This window comes from Podarcis gaigeae (assembly GCF_964106915.1).
Source record: "Podarcis gaigeae genome assembly, chromosome: 8".
NCBI classification, from domain to species: Eukaryota; Metazoa; Chordata; class Lepidosauria; order Squamata; family Lacertidae; genus Podarcis; species Podarcis gaigeae.
Window position 1 is genome coordinate 13304965 of NC_139684.1, and position 17297 is coordinate 13322261.

The 17297-nt window shown below is 40.8% G+C and overlaps 1 protein-coding gene and 1 pseudogene across 3 annotated transcripts in view; one reads left to right on the forward strand and one right to left on the reverse strand.

The window, feature by feature from the left end:
- IFFO2 (intermediate filament family orphan 2) overlaps positions 1–17297 on the forward strand; it is a gene marked incomplete at its 5' end in the record, with an annotated part of 42497 nt that overhangs the window by 7785 nt on the left and 17415 nt on the right. For both annotated transcript variants that reach the window (XM_083750241.1, XM_083750242.1), the window contains one exon: positions 16914–16974. In XM_083750241.1, the coding sequence (XP_083606367.1) occupies positions 16914–16974 (61 nt within the window). The remainder of the gene's footprint in view (positions 1–16913; positions 16975–17297) is intronic.
- Positions 11974–15573, reverse strand: LOC310850483 (ras-related protein Rab-34 pseudogene; annotated as a pseudogene). Its single transcript has 2 exons — positions 15569–15573; positions 11974–12560 (listed from the first exon to the last, which is right to left on the reverse strand). The product of its transcript is annotated as a ras-related protein Rab-34 pseudogene (transcript).

Here is a 17297-nt window from a genome sequence, read left to right on the forward strand (position 1 = left end):
TGCAAGTGGTTTGAAGGAAAACTGGCATCCTAATTCATACACATGTGCAACTGATCCAGGGAACCAGTCCTGTAATCACACTTGGTTGTCAGCTAGTGTATGCATGTTTACTCATAAGTAAGCCAGTTGAAACTTGCTTAGGATTACAGCTATTGGTCCACATTAGGTTTTTTGCTGTGGTATCTACTAACTTGTAGAAGAACCATTAGCTGATTTTCATCGGCTTCATATCGTAAAGATTTTACTGACTATATGGTGTTAGGAATACCATGTGCTTTGAACAAAAGGCAAATAAGACATTTCTTGGACCAGGTACCGGTAGTTAGCTTAAACTTTCATGTTCTTTGCTCAGAGTAATGCTCTGTGAGGTCTAATAGTAAAAAAACAACAACTTTACTATACTAAAATTACTATCATCTCACAACTTGTTTTCTTTCTTTTTGATGCTTATGACAAAGGTCCATGCTTGCTCTAAAATCTGATATTTATTTTTTGCTTTACAAAAGTCAGTCTTCGCTCAGACTTCTTGTTTCTATTGTAGCATTTGGTCTGAAATGTTTAGGGTGTGTCTGTTTAAAGATGCTTAGATTTTTATCTCTGGTGGTGCAGTATATGTTGATAAATATTGCAATAAGATCTTGGTGTGTGGTTTGAATTAATAACTCTGTGTGGCCAGCTAAAGACTGCCTAGTTAGTGAAAATCCCTCATAGAGTCTTCAGTATTCTCGTTTCTGAAGCGGTCTTTTCTTTGCAGAAAGCCTATTGATCAGTCTGTCTGGAACTTTAGTTCCAGCACTTGAATGGATTTGTATATTATGGTTCCAAAATTGTCTTTAATTGGTCCAGACATTGAGTGTTTATCAGGCAGTTGGGCCCTCTTATGACTGTGGAGAGAAAACTAACTTGTTAATATTGGTTGAGCTGGAAATAATTGCTTTTCCTCAGGTTGCACTTTGATTTGGCAGATTAATAAAGTCCAGTTGAGGATCGGGATTATTCCAAATTTTCTGCAGCTGGGGAGGGGAAAGGTTATCATTGCCAAAGGGAAAGCGTGACAAAACTAACAAACTTTTGTTTTCCAAATCTAAGGAACTTAAGCACATTTTTATTAAAAGCAATCTGTGAGGAATGTCTAAATCAACTTTTAAGTTAAAATATCACTGTAACAAGATGCAAATGTTATACTAGCAAAGGCCAATCAAAAACAAATGATTTTTGATATGGGAAGGAATTCCAGTGAAATTATAATTCTCTCCTGACCATGTTCCTTGTGCTACCTTGCTATGGCTTCATTGCATTTCTGATGTTTTTTGGTGTGGGTTTTTCTTAATGAGAAAATGTCTAATCACTATAGTTTCCAAGAGTTACTTTTTGTTTTCTTTTTCATTAGGAGTTTATACTAATGAATAGCTTTGGTGCGGAAAGTTGGTATTGCCAACTGATTGGTGTCAGTTTTTAAAAGCAGGGCAGATCCAGTTCTAACGTTTTAAGTGCAAGTTTCCTAACAGTAGAGCTATAAATACCACAGTCTTGGATGCATTTTGTTTTTTTCACTGGGAATCTCCGCACACATGTGCCAGCCATTTTGCTGGTATACACATGATTCTATCTTTCAAGAAACTTTGAATTATTAAGGTGATATCCAGTGCAAGTAATCAAAGTAGACCCACTGAAATCAATGGACTTAATTTCAGTGGGAATATTGTTGGCTGTTACCCATAGTATTTTTATATTCAAGATTCAGCCTGATTTAGAGATGGGAAGGGGGAGCAAATGCAGTGAATATGGGCCTTTAAAATGCGGTAGCTGGATAGGCAGCTTGATATGTGCTCTTTCTTCTCATTTGGTTGTGGTATTTCCATCACAGTCAATGCTAGGTGAGCTGCTGCCTTGTGAGCCATAGGCTAAGGCTTAAATACTGATGCTGAATCAATAGAATTGAGAATAAATGGGCAATAAATCTCATGCTGTAAAGCTGCTTCTGATAATTCTTTGGCTGTTTTCACTGAGTCAGTCTAATTTCTCCTTATCTAACATTCTTGTGCTTATCTCTGCTAGGGTTGTAATCAGAAGTCACAAACGTATTGCTGTTAATTATGTGAAAGTGTGTTGAGGTGATCACCAAGGCCAGCTTTCCTCAGCCTGTCGCTCTCCTGGTGTTTTGAACTACAGCTCACATCAGTTCCAGCCAGCATGGCCAGTGGTTAGAGTTGATTGGGGTTGTAGTTCAAAACATCTGGAGGGAATTGGTTTGGAGAAGGCTAAGCAAGACTCTCTAAGGGTTATGAAAAAAACTGTGCCACTTAACCATGTAGATAAGATTTGGGGTTGTATCCAGAATTCACCATACCCTGAGTAGATTCATGGAAAAGAATTGACATTCCCACTGATTTCACTGAGTCTTCTCTGACTTTGTTGTTGGCATCCGTCTGTTTTGGGAGACAATGGAGTGGAGTCGGAACTTCCTCAACCTCGGCCCTCCAGATGTTTTTGGCCTACAACTCCCAAAATCCCTAGCTAGCAGGACCCAGTGGTCAGGGATGATAGGAATTGTAGCCACAAAACATGTGGAGGGCCGAGGTTGAGGAAGCCTGTATTGGAGCGTCGCAGTGCCTGCTGTAGCTGTAGAAACTGATGCAGGAGAGACATATTTTGTTGCAGGTTAAGGCATCTGGTTGTGCTGCTGCAGAATTTAGCTAAATAAAAAGCTTGGTTTTTCTGCCCCATACAAAATCCTCATAATACGTACTAGTTAGTAGTTTAAGCTTTCATGGAGTCTTTACATTCCTGAAGTGTCTGGTGTATCTTGCCATTTGAGTGTTTTGACCACTAATCTTCTAGGAAGTTCTACTTTATATTTCCTTTTTCTTTTAAGTAGCTCTGCAGCACCAGCCTCTTAAATCCAACTCAAATAGTATCTGAAGACATGAGCAGGGATGACTTGGGTGAAAATAGAAACCTAGACATAAGATATTTCTAGCTCTTCATTATGTGTAATCATAGGCTTAAATGGCTGTAGAAAGCAGTCCAAGTGCTGGACTGTCTGTAGCTAAAGTAAGAATGAGGCTGATGTAAAGCTCAGCAGCTGCTTTTTTAAAAAACTGCAGTTCAGGCTTTGCGGGGACACTGCCAGGATTTTGCCTTTTGACTCCTGTGCAGCTTTTATTTTCCCCCAGGGCTGTTGACTAATCTTAGGGCTGTGCTTTTAAAAGTTGAGAATGTGAAGATTTGTAATTTGGATTGTGTTTAATATATGGCAAAGCTACAGATCTGTGAAAAGGAATGAAGAAGGCTGTTGCCATTGCTTAAAATCTGAGTGCAAGACTTTTTGAAAAATGATCAATATTTTTGTATTTTTCCATAGGATCTAGTGTAGAGTGCTCCATCAAACATTTTTCTAGTGTGGGTAGCTGCCCAGCCAGTAAATAAAATCAGGAATATTTTAATGCTCTTGAAAGGTTTGACTCATTGGCCACACAACCAGTAGAGCTCAATGTTATGCTTCAGTGCTTAAATAAAACTCTGGCTATAACAGGTTTCAGCTTTCTTTTGTCTTTAGTTGCCTTACTAAAGTCCTGCTGAGTGCTGTTTCCACTAGCCTAGTTTCCATTGATGTTTTTCAACCTCTCTACAAGCTGTACCACCGACCTGGAAGAAATATAGGTTTCTTTATTATGATTCATATCTTTATTTCCTTGATCCTCATTGAGCACAAAATTATCTAGATATCAAAGGCTGCAATCTTATACACGATTACCTGGAAGTAAGTCCTATTCAACACAGTAGGATTTGCTTCCAAGCAAATGTGTGATTGCACTGTAAATATTAATTGAGGTGTGGGGGTGTAAATATATATCATTTCTTCTGTCTAAACGGGATGGTGATCCAGAAGAGGGATATGTGCATGCTCTGGAGAGAATAGCACATACAACCAGTCAATGCTATGGAGTTCAGGTTTTGCTGTGCAGGTTCCAAGGACCAAGTAACCAGCCGCTCAAACCTTACAGCAGCTTGTCTCTGGTATTGGAACTGCTGAAATGAAATAAAGATGTGAAGTCCCAATTTCACATGTTTTGATGGGTGAGTGGGTAGATTTTTCAGTCTCTTGCAGCCTTGTGGCACCTTAAGCACATTTCTTTGGATCCTGACCACAAAATGCTCAGCAAAATCCAGTAAGTGGCAAGCTTTATCCTCCATAGTCCCCCACTTGACTGTTTTTCTTCATTTTAAAGTATGTGAGAAGACTTCCATTTTAATCTCAGAGGAGAAGAATAATTCTATGCCATGGATGTAGAGTTGTTTCATCTACAGCCTATTACATCAGCCCCGTCCCTAAATCTCCTTTGCAAACAAGAACGTTAGAGCAGCAGAGAGAATGGTATTCTGTCTCCATTAATGATGTGATTTACTTGTTAATAACACAAATCTGCACTCTGGTTGCGTTATTGTGTGAAACTGAATCATAGATGGTGCATTTTAAGTATGGGCATGTCTGGCAAAGGGTAATCTGCACTCATGTGGCAAATATTCATTCACTGGCTGCTGTAATCCTGCCAGGATTCACATAGTCTGCTTTATCCAGCCATAATTACTTGGAATACAATATTAACCCACACTAGTGATAGAAATGTAATCTTATCTTGAATGTTTCTTAGTATTTTTTCCTTTGAAAAGTCGCTCAGAATCAGCTACCACAGTTCAGGAGCAAAGCACAGAGATATAATGTTGATATAATTTTCCTCTTGCCTCCATATTGGAAGTCTATGGTTTGTTGTAAATGAACATCAATGTATGGGGCTGTGCTGTAAGTTTATTTAATGTTTAAAACTGTGTGAACAAAATAATTTCTATGTGTTCAATAATTGTTATGAGGGGCAGAAAAATTATTAGCTACTAGAAACTGCACACTTAGATGAATTTAGATGTAGCCTTAGAGGGAGACATTGGAGTGGGTATATTGTTATATAGATGCTGCAAATGATAGGCTGGAATAACTGTTGTGCACCACAAATGCTCTTTTTATAATATTTTGTGAAGGGTTTTTGTTTTTGTTTACCTGCAGCATGTTGGGCTGGTTAGACTTTTTCTAAAAATAAAAATAAAAGCCTTTATCAGTGTAGAAATAAATTTGTGGAATTGGCTGTTTGAAAATCTGAATTGCCATTTGCTACTGCAGTTCTCTCATGCACATTGCTGGTTTCAGGTGTATCAGCTGGCTTTATTTCCAGTGTGCTTTCCATCTGCTCTCAATTTCATATTGTATAGATGCTTTAGGAGGTTGGATAGATTTATAACTTCTCTTGATTGCTTTACTTCCTGTTGACTTTGCCTTGCATGTGATTTAAAGAGGATGCAAGCACATGACCCAGTCTAGCACTCTAGTAATTGCACATTGCTCTATTGAGGAGTGAATGATGAAGTTATAGCATCTGCCAGTGTGTTCCATGCAACCAGTTCTTTTTATTAAAGTGAACATTGTTGGGGCTGTAATACTTCCAATGCTATAACTCTTGCAACTCCATGCACTTGCAGAGATTTCTAAATAGCTACTGCACTGGCCGACATAAAGCCACCAACAGTGAAACTGGTACAGAGAATAAGGATGTAATAATGCACCTACTTACCTGAGAGTTAGCTCCACTAAACAAACATATATAGGATTGTGCTATATGTATGGGAGAGGAGGAGTCTTAGCATTAGTGTGGGTCCCACTTCAACTGCCTCCCCATTAGTGGTTCATATGTTCAAATCCTTCTAATCCTTGTCCAATATATTGGGGCAGGAATATGAAAGAACTGCTTTCTTATTATACAGCTATTACTTCAAGAGAATATACTGTCCTGGAGATCTAAATTAGGGCAAATCTATCAGTAATAACTTGAAGAGAGTGCTGAAGACCATGCACATCCAGTCACCCTGCTTGGAGGGAAATCCAGTGTAGGAAAGTTTATTTGAGTAGATAAAGGTTTTTGAGCCTGTGCCACTTAGGGAGGTGAACTCCCAGCATCCTGGAAACCAGACTACAACCATCTTCTCCCACAAAAGCTTATGACATTGGTACCCTGATACCTCCTTATTGTACCAAAATAAATTCAGTTGTCAAAGCAAGTATGTCATTGCTTTTTGTAAAGCTGCTGATCAAATTGTGATACTCCAGAAATTCTTCTTTGAGGAAAGTATATTTCATTAAACATGGCTGTGTCAATTAGAGTGATACTCTAGTCCTGATTCTTATCTGAAATTTTGCTTGCAAAATTCGGTGGTGGAGAATAACAATACATTTACTTGAACTACAACAGCCTTATGGTTATCTTATTGCAGTGTATCAGTATCAGATTGGTTGCTAGAATGAAGATGAAAGAAACACCAGTAATAGTTGTGCAGCTTCACTCTCACTGGATCTTCTAAAACACCACCAAGTATAAAAGCCTAAATCTGAAGTTCTTAAAATGTACAATTTTCATCTCTCAAATGGGTAGTATTCTGCTTGTGGCTGTTCAGAAACCAAAATGCACCAGCATTAATCTTTAGGTGCCTGTAAGCTCTTTGTGTTGCTAACCACTTTTATTTAAAGGAAGTAGACTTTTTTTTTCTAAACTGAAAATTAGGAGTTTTAGTGCAAAGATATCCTGTAATCTTTTTTTTAATAAAAATAATCCTGTAATGTTTACAAGGGTAATGCAGTATACTTTGCTTTTTGTTCAAACAAATATCCAAGTTGCATTAGGTGAGTTGATCAAAAAGTTTTTAAATGCCTTCACCATGCATACACCTACATTGTTTCTTAGCCTGCATGATCATCGTGTGTGTGTGTGTGTGTGTGTGTGTGTGTGTGTGAAAATTTCATCATATTTCTTTCACCATAGTAAAATGTTGCTTAAAATTCAGTAGACATTTGAGTATTAATGTAATGCAGCTAGTCTGACAGGTAGTTTACAATGTGGCGATATAGATATTGCTTAGGCAAGAAAATGCTCTCCAAAACATGAGTTCTGTATTTAATTATCTTGCACCCTGGAGCTCTTTTCAGCAAGCTAATCCTCTGCTCTTCAGATTGCCAAAATAATTACCTCTTTCAAAAGTGAGCCAAAAGAATTCTGTTTTTACCTCCAGTTATAATAACTGCAGTTACTACAAAAAGCAAAGAATGACTTTCTCTTTTTTTTTTTTACCACAGATGTTTCATAAGCCTTGCTGCTAATTGTTTTTCCAGTAGGACTTAGATCATATGAAAGCAGTTAACATTCAGTTTGCTAAGGGATATTTTTGGAATAAAAATTTACCACATAAATTAGTCTGCAGAAAGGAGAGCTTACTGCAACTTTTGAACTAGTTTTGGTCAGATAGAGAATGGCATTCCTTTTGACGTATCCATGTAGGGTAGACTGACTCTGTAGGAGGAGGCTCTTACAGAAGAGCTGGCACACTGGCTGACATGGGCATCACACTGTTCAGTGGGGAGGAATGTGATACATGCACAGGAATAGTCTTCTCTAGAAACTTGTTTACTCCCCTGTAAGCATATTTGAGTTGTAAGTGAATCATTCTTGTGACTGGTGTCTTAAGCAGATGGACATTATTGCCTGCCACTGAGGAACTCTTAATATACAATAAGACGTTTCAATGTGTGATAGTTAAAACAAACAAGAATGAAATAAGAAATACAATGTATCTGTAGCTCTAGCTGAAATCTGTGTGATATGATGAATTTCTTCTTAAATGTGAGCAGAGCAGTTTATGGCTTTTTACTATTATTCCCTATAATGATTCTAGGTAAACCCCTCAGATTTTTACTGACTACGAATAGCTGCTACAATACAGCAGCTATGTACTGCAGGATGTGGTTTTGAATAATTCCCCAAGCTGCTGTGGAGCTGGTTTCCTTGTTGTCTTTTATTTTCCTCTCTGAATTGGTTCCTTTCTGCTGAATCTGGAGATCAGTAATACAAAGGCCTTTGTGGCTTTCATCCCAGTTATAAACTGCTACAGTCTGCCCTTCAGAAAACGTCAGGAAGGTGATTCAGAAGCATTTGTTCAGTCTTGGCAACTTGGAAGAAAACGTATTGTAGAAAACTTGCTACATTCACTTTTCCTTTTTCAAGCTAGTAACTTTCGTGTTGCTTCATCTAAGCCTACAAAACGTGTCCTATTTACCAAGGCATGTTTCAGTGTAATTTTAAGGAGTAGCTCTTTTGAAGGGTTCCCCTATTTTTTAGGATGGCCTTAAAAATAAGGTTGTTTCTGATCCATCCTTTGAGGTGGTTTTCTTTAGTACAGTTATATGTCTGGAGAGTATTATAAATAGTTCATGATGCCTAGAGAAATGTTCTGCAACCTTGGCTCCCCAGATGTTGCTAAACCACAGCTCCTATCATCCCTGGCAGTTGACTAAATTGTCATGGGAATCTCCATATATCACCTAAATCATGGGTAGGCAAACTAAGGCCTGGGGGCCGGATCCGGCCCAATTGCCTTCTAAATCTGGCCCGTGGACAGTCAGGGAATCAGCGTGTTTTTACATGAGTAGAATGTGTGCTATTATTTAAAGTTCGTTCATTTTTTATTTTTTATTTTCAAAATATAGTCAGGCCGCTCACAAGGTTTGAGGGACAGTGGACCAGCCCCCTGCTGAAAAATTTTGCTGACCCCTGACCTAAATTATATGGATGCCATGCCATCAGAGCTGTATGGCAGGGATGCAGACCCTGTGGTTCTCTAGATCAGGCTTCCACAACCTTGGCCCTCCAGATGTTTTTGGCCTACAACTCCCATGATCCCTAGCTAGCAGGACCAGTGGTCAGGGATGATGGGAATTGTAGTCTCAAAACATCTGGAGGGCCGAGGTTGAGGAAGCCTGCTCTAGATGACAGTGGACTCCCATCAACCCCAGCCAACATGGTCAGTGTTCAGTGATTATGGGAGCTGTGGTCCATCCAAAAATATTTAGAGTGTCACTAGAGTGTCATCCCTGCTATTCAGATAAGGCTGAAAAATTGTGGCATTGTTCAATATTCAGAATACTAATTTTAAAATTCTGCAGTTTACAATGTGTGTTGCAAATAGCATGTGATCAGGCTGCTTGGTTATATTAGAAGGACTCTGAGCTGTTGAGCACGTGGAGCAGGCTAGGACAGAGATATCCCAGCTCTTATTTAAGTGAAGTTCCCTTGCTTTAAGCAAAGAAAATCTTTGCAATGGTAGCTGGAGCATAGCATGCATACAGATCTTACCACAATAGATTGAAATGTATTTATTTGCAAGTTCTGCACAAGAGCTGCTTGAGGAGGTGTTGCCCTGCTGAAATTAACAACAGAACTTTGAAGAATGCGGTCAAAACCACAACCCAACACATTCCTCTCAGCTCTTTGTAAACTTAAGCATGGAGGAGTTTTGCTATTACAAAGCTTGGAACAAATACAACTTTGCTCTTTGTTACATTGCAGAGTGTTTATTGTGGCTCCAACAACAAGTTGTTGCTTCCCCCCCTTCAGGTGAATTTAATCAGCATGCATAATTGTTCAGTGCTTACAAGGTACTAGCTCACCAGGCATTATCATTGTTCTGACATGTGCATACCAGAGCTATGAAATCTCTTGCTAACATTTTCCACCATCAGGAGAAATAGTATTTCCATTTTGGGGCATATTTAATGAGAACAGGTACAGAAGCCAACTTGATGGGACTGTTTGCTCAAGTCTCCTGCATATAGAAACTTGGTACTTGGTAGCATCATATCGAAAACTAAGAGAAGAGAGGGTGTAGTTCATAGGTAGATTAGTTCATTCTGTCATTGGCAGCATCATTCTCCACGTAGAGCTGGGAAGGACAGGGAACCCTGGAGAGCTGCTGCCTGCCAGTGTTGACAGTATAGAATGTTGTTTTTGTTAAAATTAGTATACTGAACTTCATCCCTGGTTTGAGGAAATAATGCTCTAAGTTGCAACCCCTGAGCAGCTTTAGCCAGCTTTTAATGGAATTGGATATTCCCATTAAATTAAAACATTTTTCACAGAGCTGTTCAGTATCCATTCAATTTTGTATTTCAGTAAGCATCTTGCTAGAAATATAAACACAGACTTGCTAAAATGCATGCAGTTATTCTGGTTACTTACAGCTATTTGTCATCTTCTTGTTCCCTCCTCAGCATCGCCTACCAAGTGCTGACTATCATCAATGATTTTAAAAGCTCTTGTCTGTGATATACTTGTCTCTGCTGTTAATGGTTTAAAGGAGCACCTAATGGCATACAGTATAGAGAAGCTAACTCAAAACGCTGCATCTTTATTAGTTGGATTCTGCACCAAGGCAAGCTGGTATAAACTTCAAAAATTACCTAGATGGAGGGTACTAATTTTCCACAGTTTTGTTTTATCTTAGTTATAAGCGTCATTTTTGCATCGTATTAATTCGTGGAACTAGTACATCAAATGTTGCCTTTTGACATTTTTTTTTAATGGCATTGACGTGGATGAGAGATGTAGCTGCCCTCGAATGACGATTTCCAATCAGACATCCTTGGCAGTTGCCACAGTGATGTAACCAGCAACTAAAAAACCATTAATGCCAGCCCTGGTGATTGGGAAATGACTCTTTAGATGGATATAGGGAGAAAGAGATTAGTATGCATGTTGCTACAGACCCACACATGAGTAATTTCAAAGTAAACTGGTTGTGTTTGAGCATGAGGAACATAAAATCTCTTGCCAGCATTAGCAAACAGTACGGCACACCCTGCCAGTCAGGTGCACCTTGGGAAAACATGGCCATCAAGAGATCTGAAGCGATTTAAGACAAGCAGCGTTGCCATGGGGCAGCAAGTGGAAAAACGTGTCTCCAGCCCGTGACTGTGGGGCAAGGGGGTACCACCCAGAGTGCAATTACCTGGGCCTGGCACTCACTGTTCTTTGTTCTTCATCCTTTTGTCTAATGCTGGTGGGGCTCATGACAGAATACCTTAGATGCTTCTCATCGAAGAGATGAGCAAACTAGGTGTAACCCTCATGCCCAGATGAAAAGCTGACATCTGTTATTACACTCTCTCATCCTTGGCTCTCACCAAATGAAGAATTCCTTTCAATACCTAGGTGTGCATGTACGATCATCCCTTGAAATTATCACTTGACATTGGAACTGTGGAATTCTGCCACTATATGTTGATTAAAGCATGCACCTGATAATCACAATTATTTCCTTGGAAGCTTGAGAACCAACTTCTCTATTGGTTCATATTAAGAGCAAACAAACATGGCCTGCCCTCCTTTCTTCACAGTGTTTTTTAGCTCTCCATGTGCAGTTAAGATGCATTTTAAAATTATACCCAATAATTGTTTAATGGTTTGTCTCCCTGGGAGGGCTGATTTTCAGTCTGTGACTGTGACATAATCCTCATCCTATCTAATGTCAAGCTTGTTGGTTTGGTGTCTGTTTGGTTTGGCAGCAAAATGGGATCACTCTCTGGGAAGGTCATGGTTTCCCCACATACTGCCTAGGTACTCAGGATTTGGGAAAATATTTTCTTTAACACCTCCCCCCTCATAGAATCACAGAATTTTATTGTTGGAAGAGACCCCCAAGGATCTTCCAGTCTAGCCCCCTGCGATGCAGGAATTGCACATTGCTCACCTCTTCTTTGCATGAAGAAGATCTCAGGCTCAGTCCCCCAGCAGCATGCCCAACTGGGACTGGGAAGATCCTCTACCTGAAATCCTGGGCAGCCTCTGCTGCCAGTCAGTGTAGACAGTAATGGACTAGATGGACCAATGGTTTGAATTAGTACAAAGCAGCTTGTGATGGTCCTATATGAGACAACCTGGTGTTATTTGTTCTATTCTTTAAAAAAAAAACACACACTAAAAAACAACAACACTTTCCTTTAGTATAGAAATAAGTCCAGTGCAAATGTTCAGGCCAATGCAACTTCTTCCCCATCTGTACAGTTTGCATCGCTGGCAGCATTTCACTCTCCACCACTTATCAGTCAGGTACAGGTGACTGTGGATCCAAGTAAAAGAACTCGCACACATTCTCATCTGTGAGTGAGGAGACAGTCCAGTATTCAGCCTCCATTTCTTTTATCACCTTGAGGGTATTCCTGTTGATGAAGCTGCACTTCACTGGAGAGCTAAGATCTTTCTTGAGAATGACGTTGGAAGGGTTGTTCTCCTTCAGGGCATCAACCAGTGACTGCCTGGTATGGCCCAGGGAGGCCATGTCACTCAGGTCGAAGATGATGATGATTGGTTGAGTCCCATGGTAGTAGGTGGAGGTGATGCATTTGAAGCACTCCTGGGCAGTTGTGTCCCACAGCTGCAGGCACCTCAAAATGCTCCATCTCTTAAGTCCACCCCAAAGGTGACTTTGTAGTTATTGTCAATAGTGTCTCTGCAAACTGATTGATCAAGCGGTTCTTCCCCACAGAGGTCGTCAACCACAATGATCTTGGAAACTAAATCCCACGGTCCCTGTCCACTGGGCCTGGCGCATCCCAACCACTTTGGGGTGGAAGGAGGTCAGCCCCTTTGGTGAAGCACCGTGGCAGTTCAGTAATGATGTGGTTTCTTCTGATTGGGGGCAAGGATGTTCCTCATTGGGACATGAGGTTTGACTGCAGAGCTCTCCAGTATTCCCACCTGGACTGAACTTTGTGCCTTCTGAATGCAAAGCAGCTGCTCTGTCAGAGCTACTCCCAAAATATCAAAGCTTGTTTTTCAAATCCTCCATCAGACAGGGAGGGAGCAGATATACCAGCAGGCTTCAACACCACTCCTGGATAAGGGTAAGAGGAGGGAGGGGTGCCTTTTTTCAGAAGGTAGAGGGCAATTGAAATTTCCTGGGGCCCAACAGGAAAGGAAGGCGTGGACCCAGAATCATTGTAGGCATTGGTATCCCCCCACTGTAATGCAAGAGTTAAACCAAATGGTTCAAACTAATGCAAAAGGAAGTGAGTATTTATGGAAACTCCGGATCAAGATAAACATTTACATAATGGCCACCTTTTAAAATTCCTTCTGTCACTGTTCATATTTCTTTAGAAGTCAGTTCAATTTGTGAATAATATTTCTAAGGCTGAAGTACGTAGTTAAACTCTTGACTCTTCTCTATAGTCAACACTGCTTTCATCAGTTTGGTGTGGTTTGCCTTGTTGCCTTGCTGTGTAATACTGTAACTGTTTTTATGCTACCTCTAGAAAGTATTTCCCTCCTCCCAGCCTGTCAAAGAAGCATATGACATTGGAGGTAGTTTGAGGTCTGGGGCTGCAGTGATGGAATAAGTGAGGAATGCCCTATTGCCTATGGAAACAGAGGGCTGGATTCCTAGCTTCAGCTTGACTGGTCCATCATTTCCCAGTAACTATAACAATGAGCCATGTGAATGTTGAGAGTAGTCAAAACACACAGCTGCCCAGAAAGAGGAAGGAGCTTAGATCATGCTCGGCGTTTAAATGTTTTGGAATTGATACCTTATTTAAAAATAATCCCAGTAGCCTGTGACGTGGCTGCTAATGGCATTTTTGCAGTCTGTAAATTCTGGCTGGCAAAATTTGCTCCAGCGCTGAATGTCCTGCCTTGATTGCAGCTGGACATTGTGGGAACTGAGGTTTGAGCCAAGAAAAATTTGAACCTAGGAAGAGCAGCTGTCTGCAGTATAAGTGTGAGAACTGCTGTCCTTTGGGCTGCCTTCCCAGACACCTTGCAGTCTCACCGGCTGGAAGTGGGCCTACCAGTAGAAGGACAGGCTCCTATGTTCCTACTGCCAGAGGGATGCTAATGAAGCAGTCAGGCGTTTTCCTCTGCTTTGTTGGAAGGGGGAAGGTGACGTGTGTGATCAAGAATGGCTGCCTCAGCATCTCCTTAGACTACTTCACAGCAGCCCCACTTATATGCTGGCCTCTCAGGTTGCTTCAGAGCTTGAGCATATCTTAAGGACAGCTGAAACATGCTGCACCAGCATCTTAAAGCTCTCTTGGCAATGAATGAGGCCTTATAGGAATGGCTAAAGAACATAGCAGTCAGCTGCAAGCAATTTCCTCCATCACTACCTCTATATTGCTTGTGATGCTTCTAACAGCAACAGTGGTGGATTGTTTCAGAATCCTTTTTAACAATATTTGTTTGTGAATAGGATCTGTATGTCATGACTCTAGCCTTGCCTATTTTAACATATTAATCTGAAAGGAGCAAGGCTGGTGGGTTGCTTAATTTGTGTTCTTGTGTCAGACGCAAGACTGCAGGAGTTGGTTTACACCAGGGAGACGAGACACTTTGGTTTTTAAATGTGTTCACACAGGGCTGGTATGAAATTAATCAGTGTCATGGGAGAAACAGTCAAAGCCAAGAACAAAAAGGGATTTTGGTTATGACTTCCATTGGGGAAACCTTACGTGCCATTAGTGAAATGTAGCGGCTGGCTCTTCTTCAGAGAGAGTCATTGGCAGATAAAAATTGCCTATCTGGCTCAGCTAGCCTTGCAACTGAAAGCGGGGGGGGGGGGGGGAGGTGCGCACGGTTGGATTGTTCTTTAAATGTGTACATTCACATAGCATGCATATGACTCCATTCAGCCCATTCTCTCCTGGAAAATTTTTTTGGAGGCCACATGAGAGGGGCTGGCAAAGGCATCGTATTTCTTCACCCTTACATTTCCCTCTCTATCCTCCATTCAGGCAAGCCAGAGGCAGCATCAGAGTTTAAGGACATACTCCAGCCAGGCAAAAACATTCAAGGAGGGTACAAGGACAGTCTGGCAATGGGTGCAGCTTGGGAGGGTGTGGGGCCTTGGGACCAGACAGAGGCCTGGAGGGTTGCATCCAGCCCCTTGGCCTGAGGTTCCTCTGTGTCACCAGGAAAGCATGTTAAGTCAGTTAAACTGGGATTGGGTCCTTCCACCGCATGAAGCAAATTAACTAGGTTTAAACAAAGATAATGAAACTTTTCACAGCTCCACTTGTGTGCTTGTGGTTAGCAAACACCCTGCAGACTACGAGAGGACAGTGATTTGTCATAACTTTATGACACTTGTTTAGAATGACTCAAGTACTGGGGAAGGACCCACCTAACATTTTGCTTTTGCTTTTTATTTTTTTAAAAATACCAGTTTGTCTGTCTCTTGCTCTGCCTTGTAGTTCAAGAAGTTGAAATCAAGGAAGATAAGCCTCTGAGAACAGCAACTGATCTATCAGTTTAAGTACTGGAGGTACAACATCCTACCTGGCATGTAAAATTGTAATGATCTCATCAATATTCCTTGTGTAAATGATTTGGAAAAATAACTCAACTATTTATCTCTAAATCTGTTGTCTAGAATGGCACCCTTTTTTTTTTTTTTACCTCCAAGTATATTTCCTGCAGGTCAGAAGATAGATGCAGATTTGGAAAAGCATCATTGCTTGTATATAAATACCCTGGTAACCAGTGACTTGTGTGCAAGCAGGGTCACTAGAGTTGAAGTCTAAAAACACATGTGTTAAAAACAAACCCCAGCACCAATATTTTAAATGGCTGGTGTTGAAAAGCAAGGTTAGAAATATCTTTCTGCTCAAGTATGCAGTTGCTTATTAGGGAGACTTCACCTCATGCCAGTAGATCTGTCCTGCAGACACAAAAGTCAAGATGGTCATTGTGGATTGCACATAATGCTTGTGATTCACAAGAGTTCCTCCTCCCGCTTCAGGAAAACGACACGTTCAGGTGCAGTTTGTCAAGGATTAGTACGGAAAATGACAGCCTAACAGCTGCCTTTGTTGTCCCCTTCTGAAATGATCCCCTTGGCATGTGGCTGTGTTCTAAATGCAGCCCTTAAGGGTGTGTGTGTGTTACGACTTGTAAAATGTTGGTTCTGCACAGAAGCTGCTTTTGGAAAGAGTTCAGTGGGATGTGGTTGAATGGTAAACACAAACATCACTAGATTGTTTTGGAAATGGGAATGCTGGCAAATCATTGCATGAATCTGTCAGCAAATGACACAGGAACAGTTCTCAAACTTTTGTAGTTTTGATGAAGTGTTGTGGGTAGATCTTGTGTTTTCTGTTCTTCCACCAATGTAACCTTGTTAATGTTAGCCAATGGGATAAGTAAACAAGTGTAATTTCATACCGTGCTTTTAATTAGACTGTTGGGAGTATTTTAATCATCCTTGCGTTGATGCTTTTTTCCAGACGTGTAATGGCAGTCGTCAATCATAGTTTCGTAACCAAGCTTTCAAGTTCTCCAGCACTTCTGCTGAGGGATTTGTGGAGCGAAAGGTCTCTGCAAATGTGACCTGATGCATTCCTGAGGCTTACTTAAGGGAAGCTTTCTGCAGAATGTTTTATCTGATGGAGTCAGCAGTAGCTCCTAGTGCCTTGGGATGCCACTGTGCTTGTAGGAGGAGGCAGGCTTTGGCTTCACCTATGAAGTTGTAGTTGTTAAAAGAGTGTCCTTTAATAGATATGATTATTTAGAGGTTAACATGTTTTTACTGAACCAAAGTATTCCTGGCAAGTTTTTCCAGTAAGTGAGATTCAGTACTGTATTTAAAATCTGGGGTATGGCATGCATTCGCCCTAACCTAGGCCAGCCTTCTCCAACTTTGTGCCCTCCAGATGTTTGGATCACAACTCCCATCAGTCCCAGCATCTTATGGCCATGCTGACTAGGGCTTATAAAAGGGTTTATGGAAGTTGTGGACCAAAACATCTAAAGGGCCTCAAGTTGGAGAAGGCTGGCTTTAGGCAGTATGTAACAATCTGTGACCAGCAAGGAAAACTGGATCCCATACAGCACTATCCAAGGCCAGGACAACTGCTTGTCAGATCTTCCAATTTGAAATTGGGTTCAGAACTCGTAAGGCTCCCTCCAACTTGGGCTGTGCTTTTTTAGAGTGCCATTGTCACATACTTCTCTCTTATCTCTAATTCACAACTCTTCTTTTTTCAGATGGGAGGAGGAACTGGCAAAGAGAATGAATCTGGAATCAATGGTAGAGACTCTCCAAGAGGTAGGTTTCCGAGAGCACCTAAATGTATGTTTCTTCAAAGGTGGATAGGGGCCAGTTCTTATTTTTATTGGCACCCAGCTGGCTTCATGAGCTGCCTGTGGCCTGGGGTTAGGGACTGCCTGGGATGAATGACCAGGTGTGTGTATCACTTCATTTGTAAAAAATCAGACCCTAAATGGGATACTAGTTCACAGCTGCTCTTCTGTAAATTGTACTACAGGATAATAAAGAACTCTGATTTTATTTTTATAAAGAGGACTTCAATTCCTGGTATCCTATGGCAAGGATGTAGGCCCCAAATATCTGAAAAACTGTCTTCATCT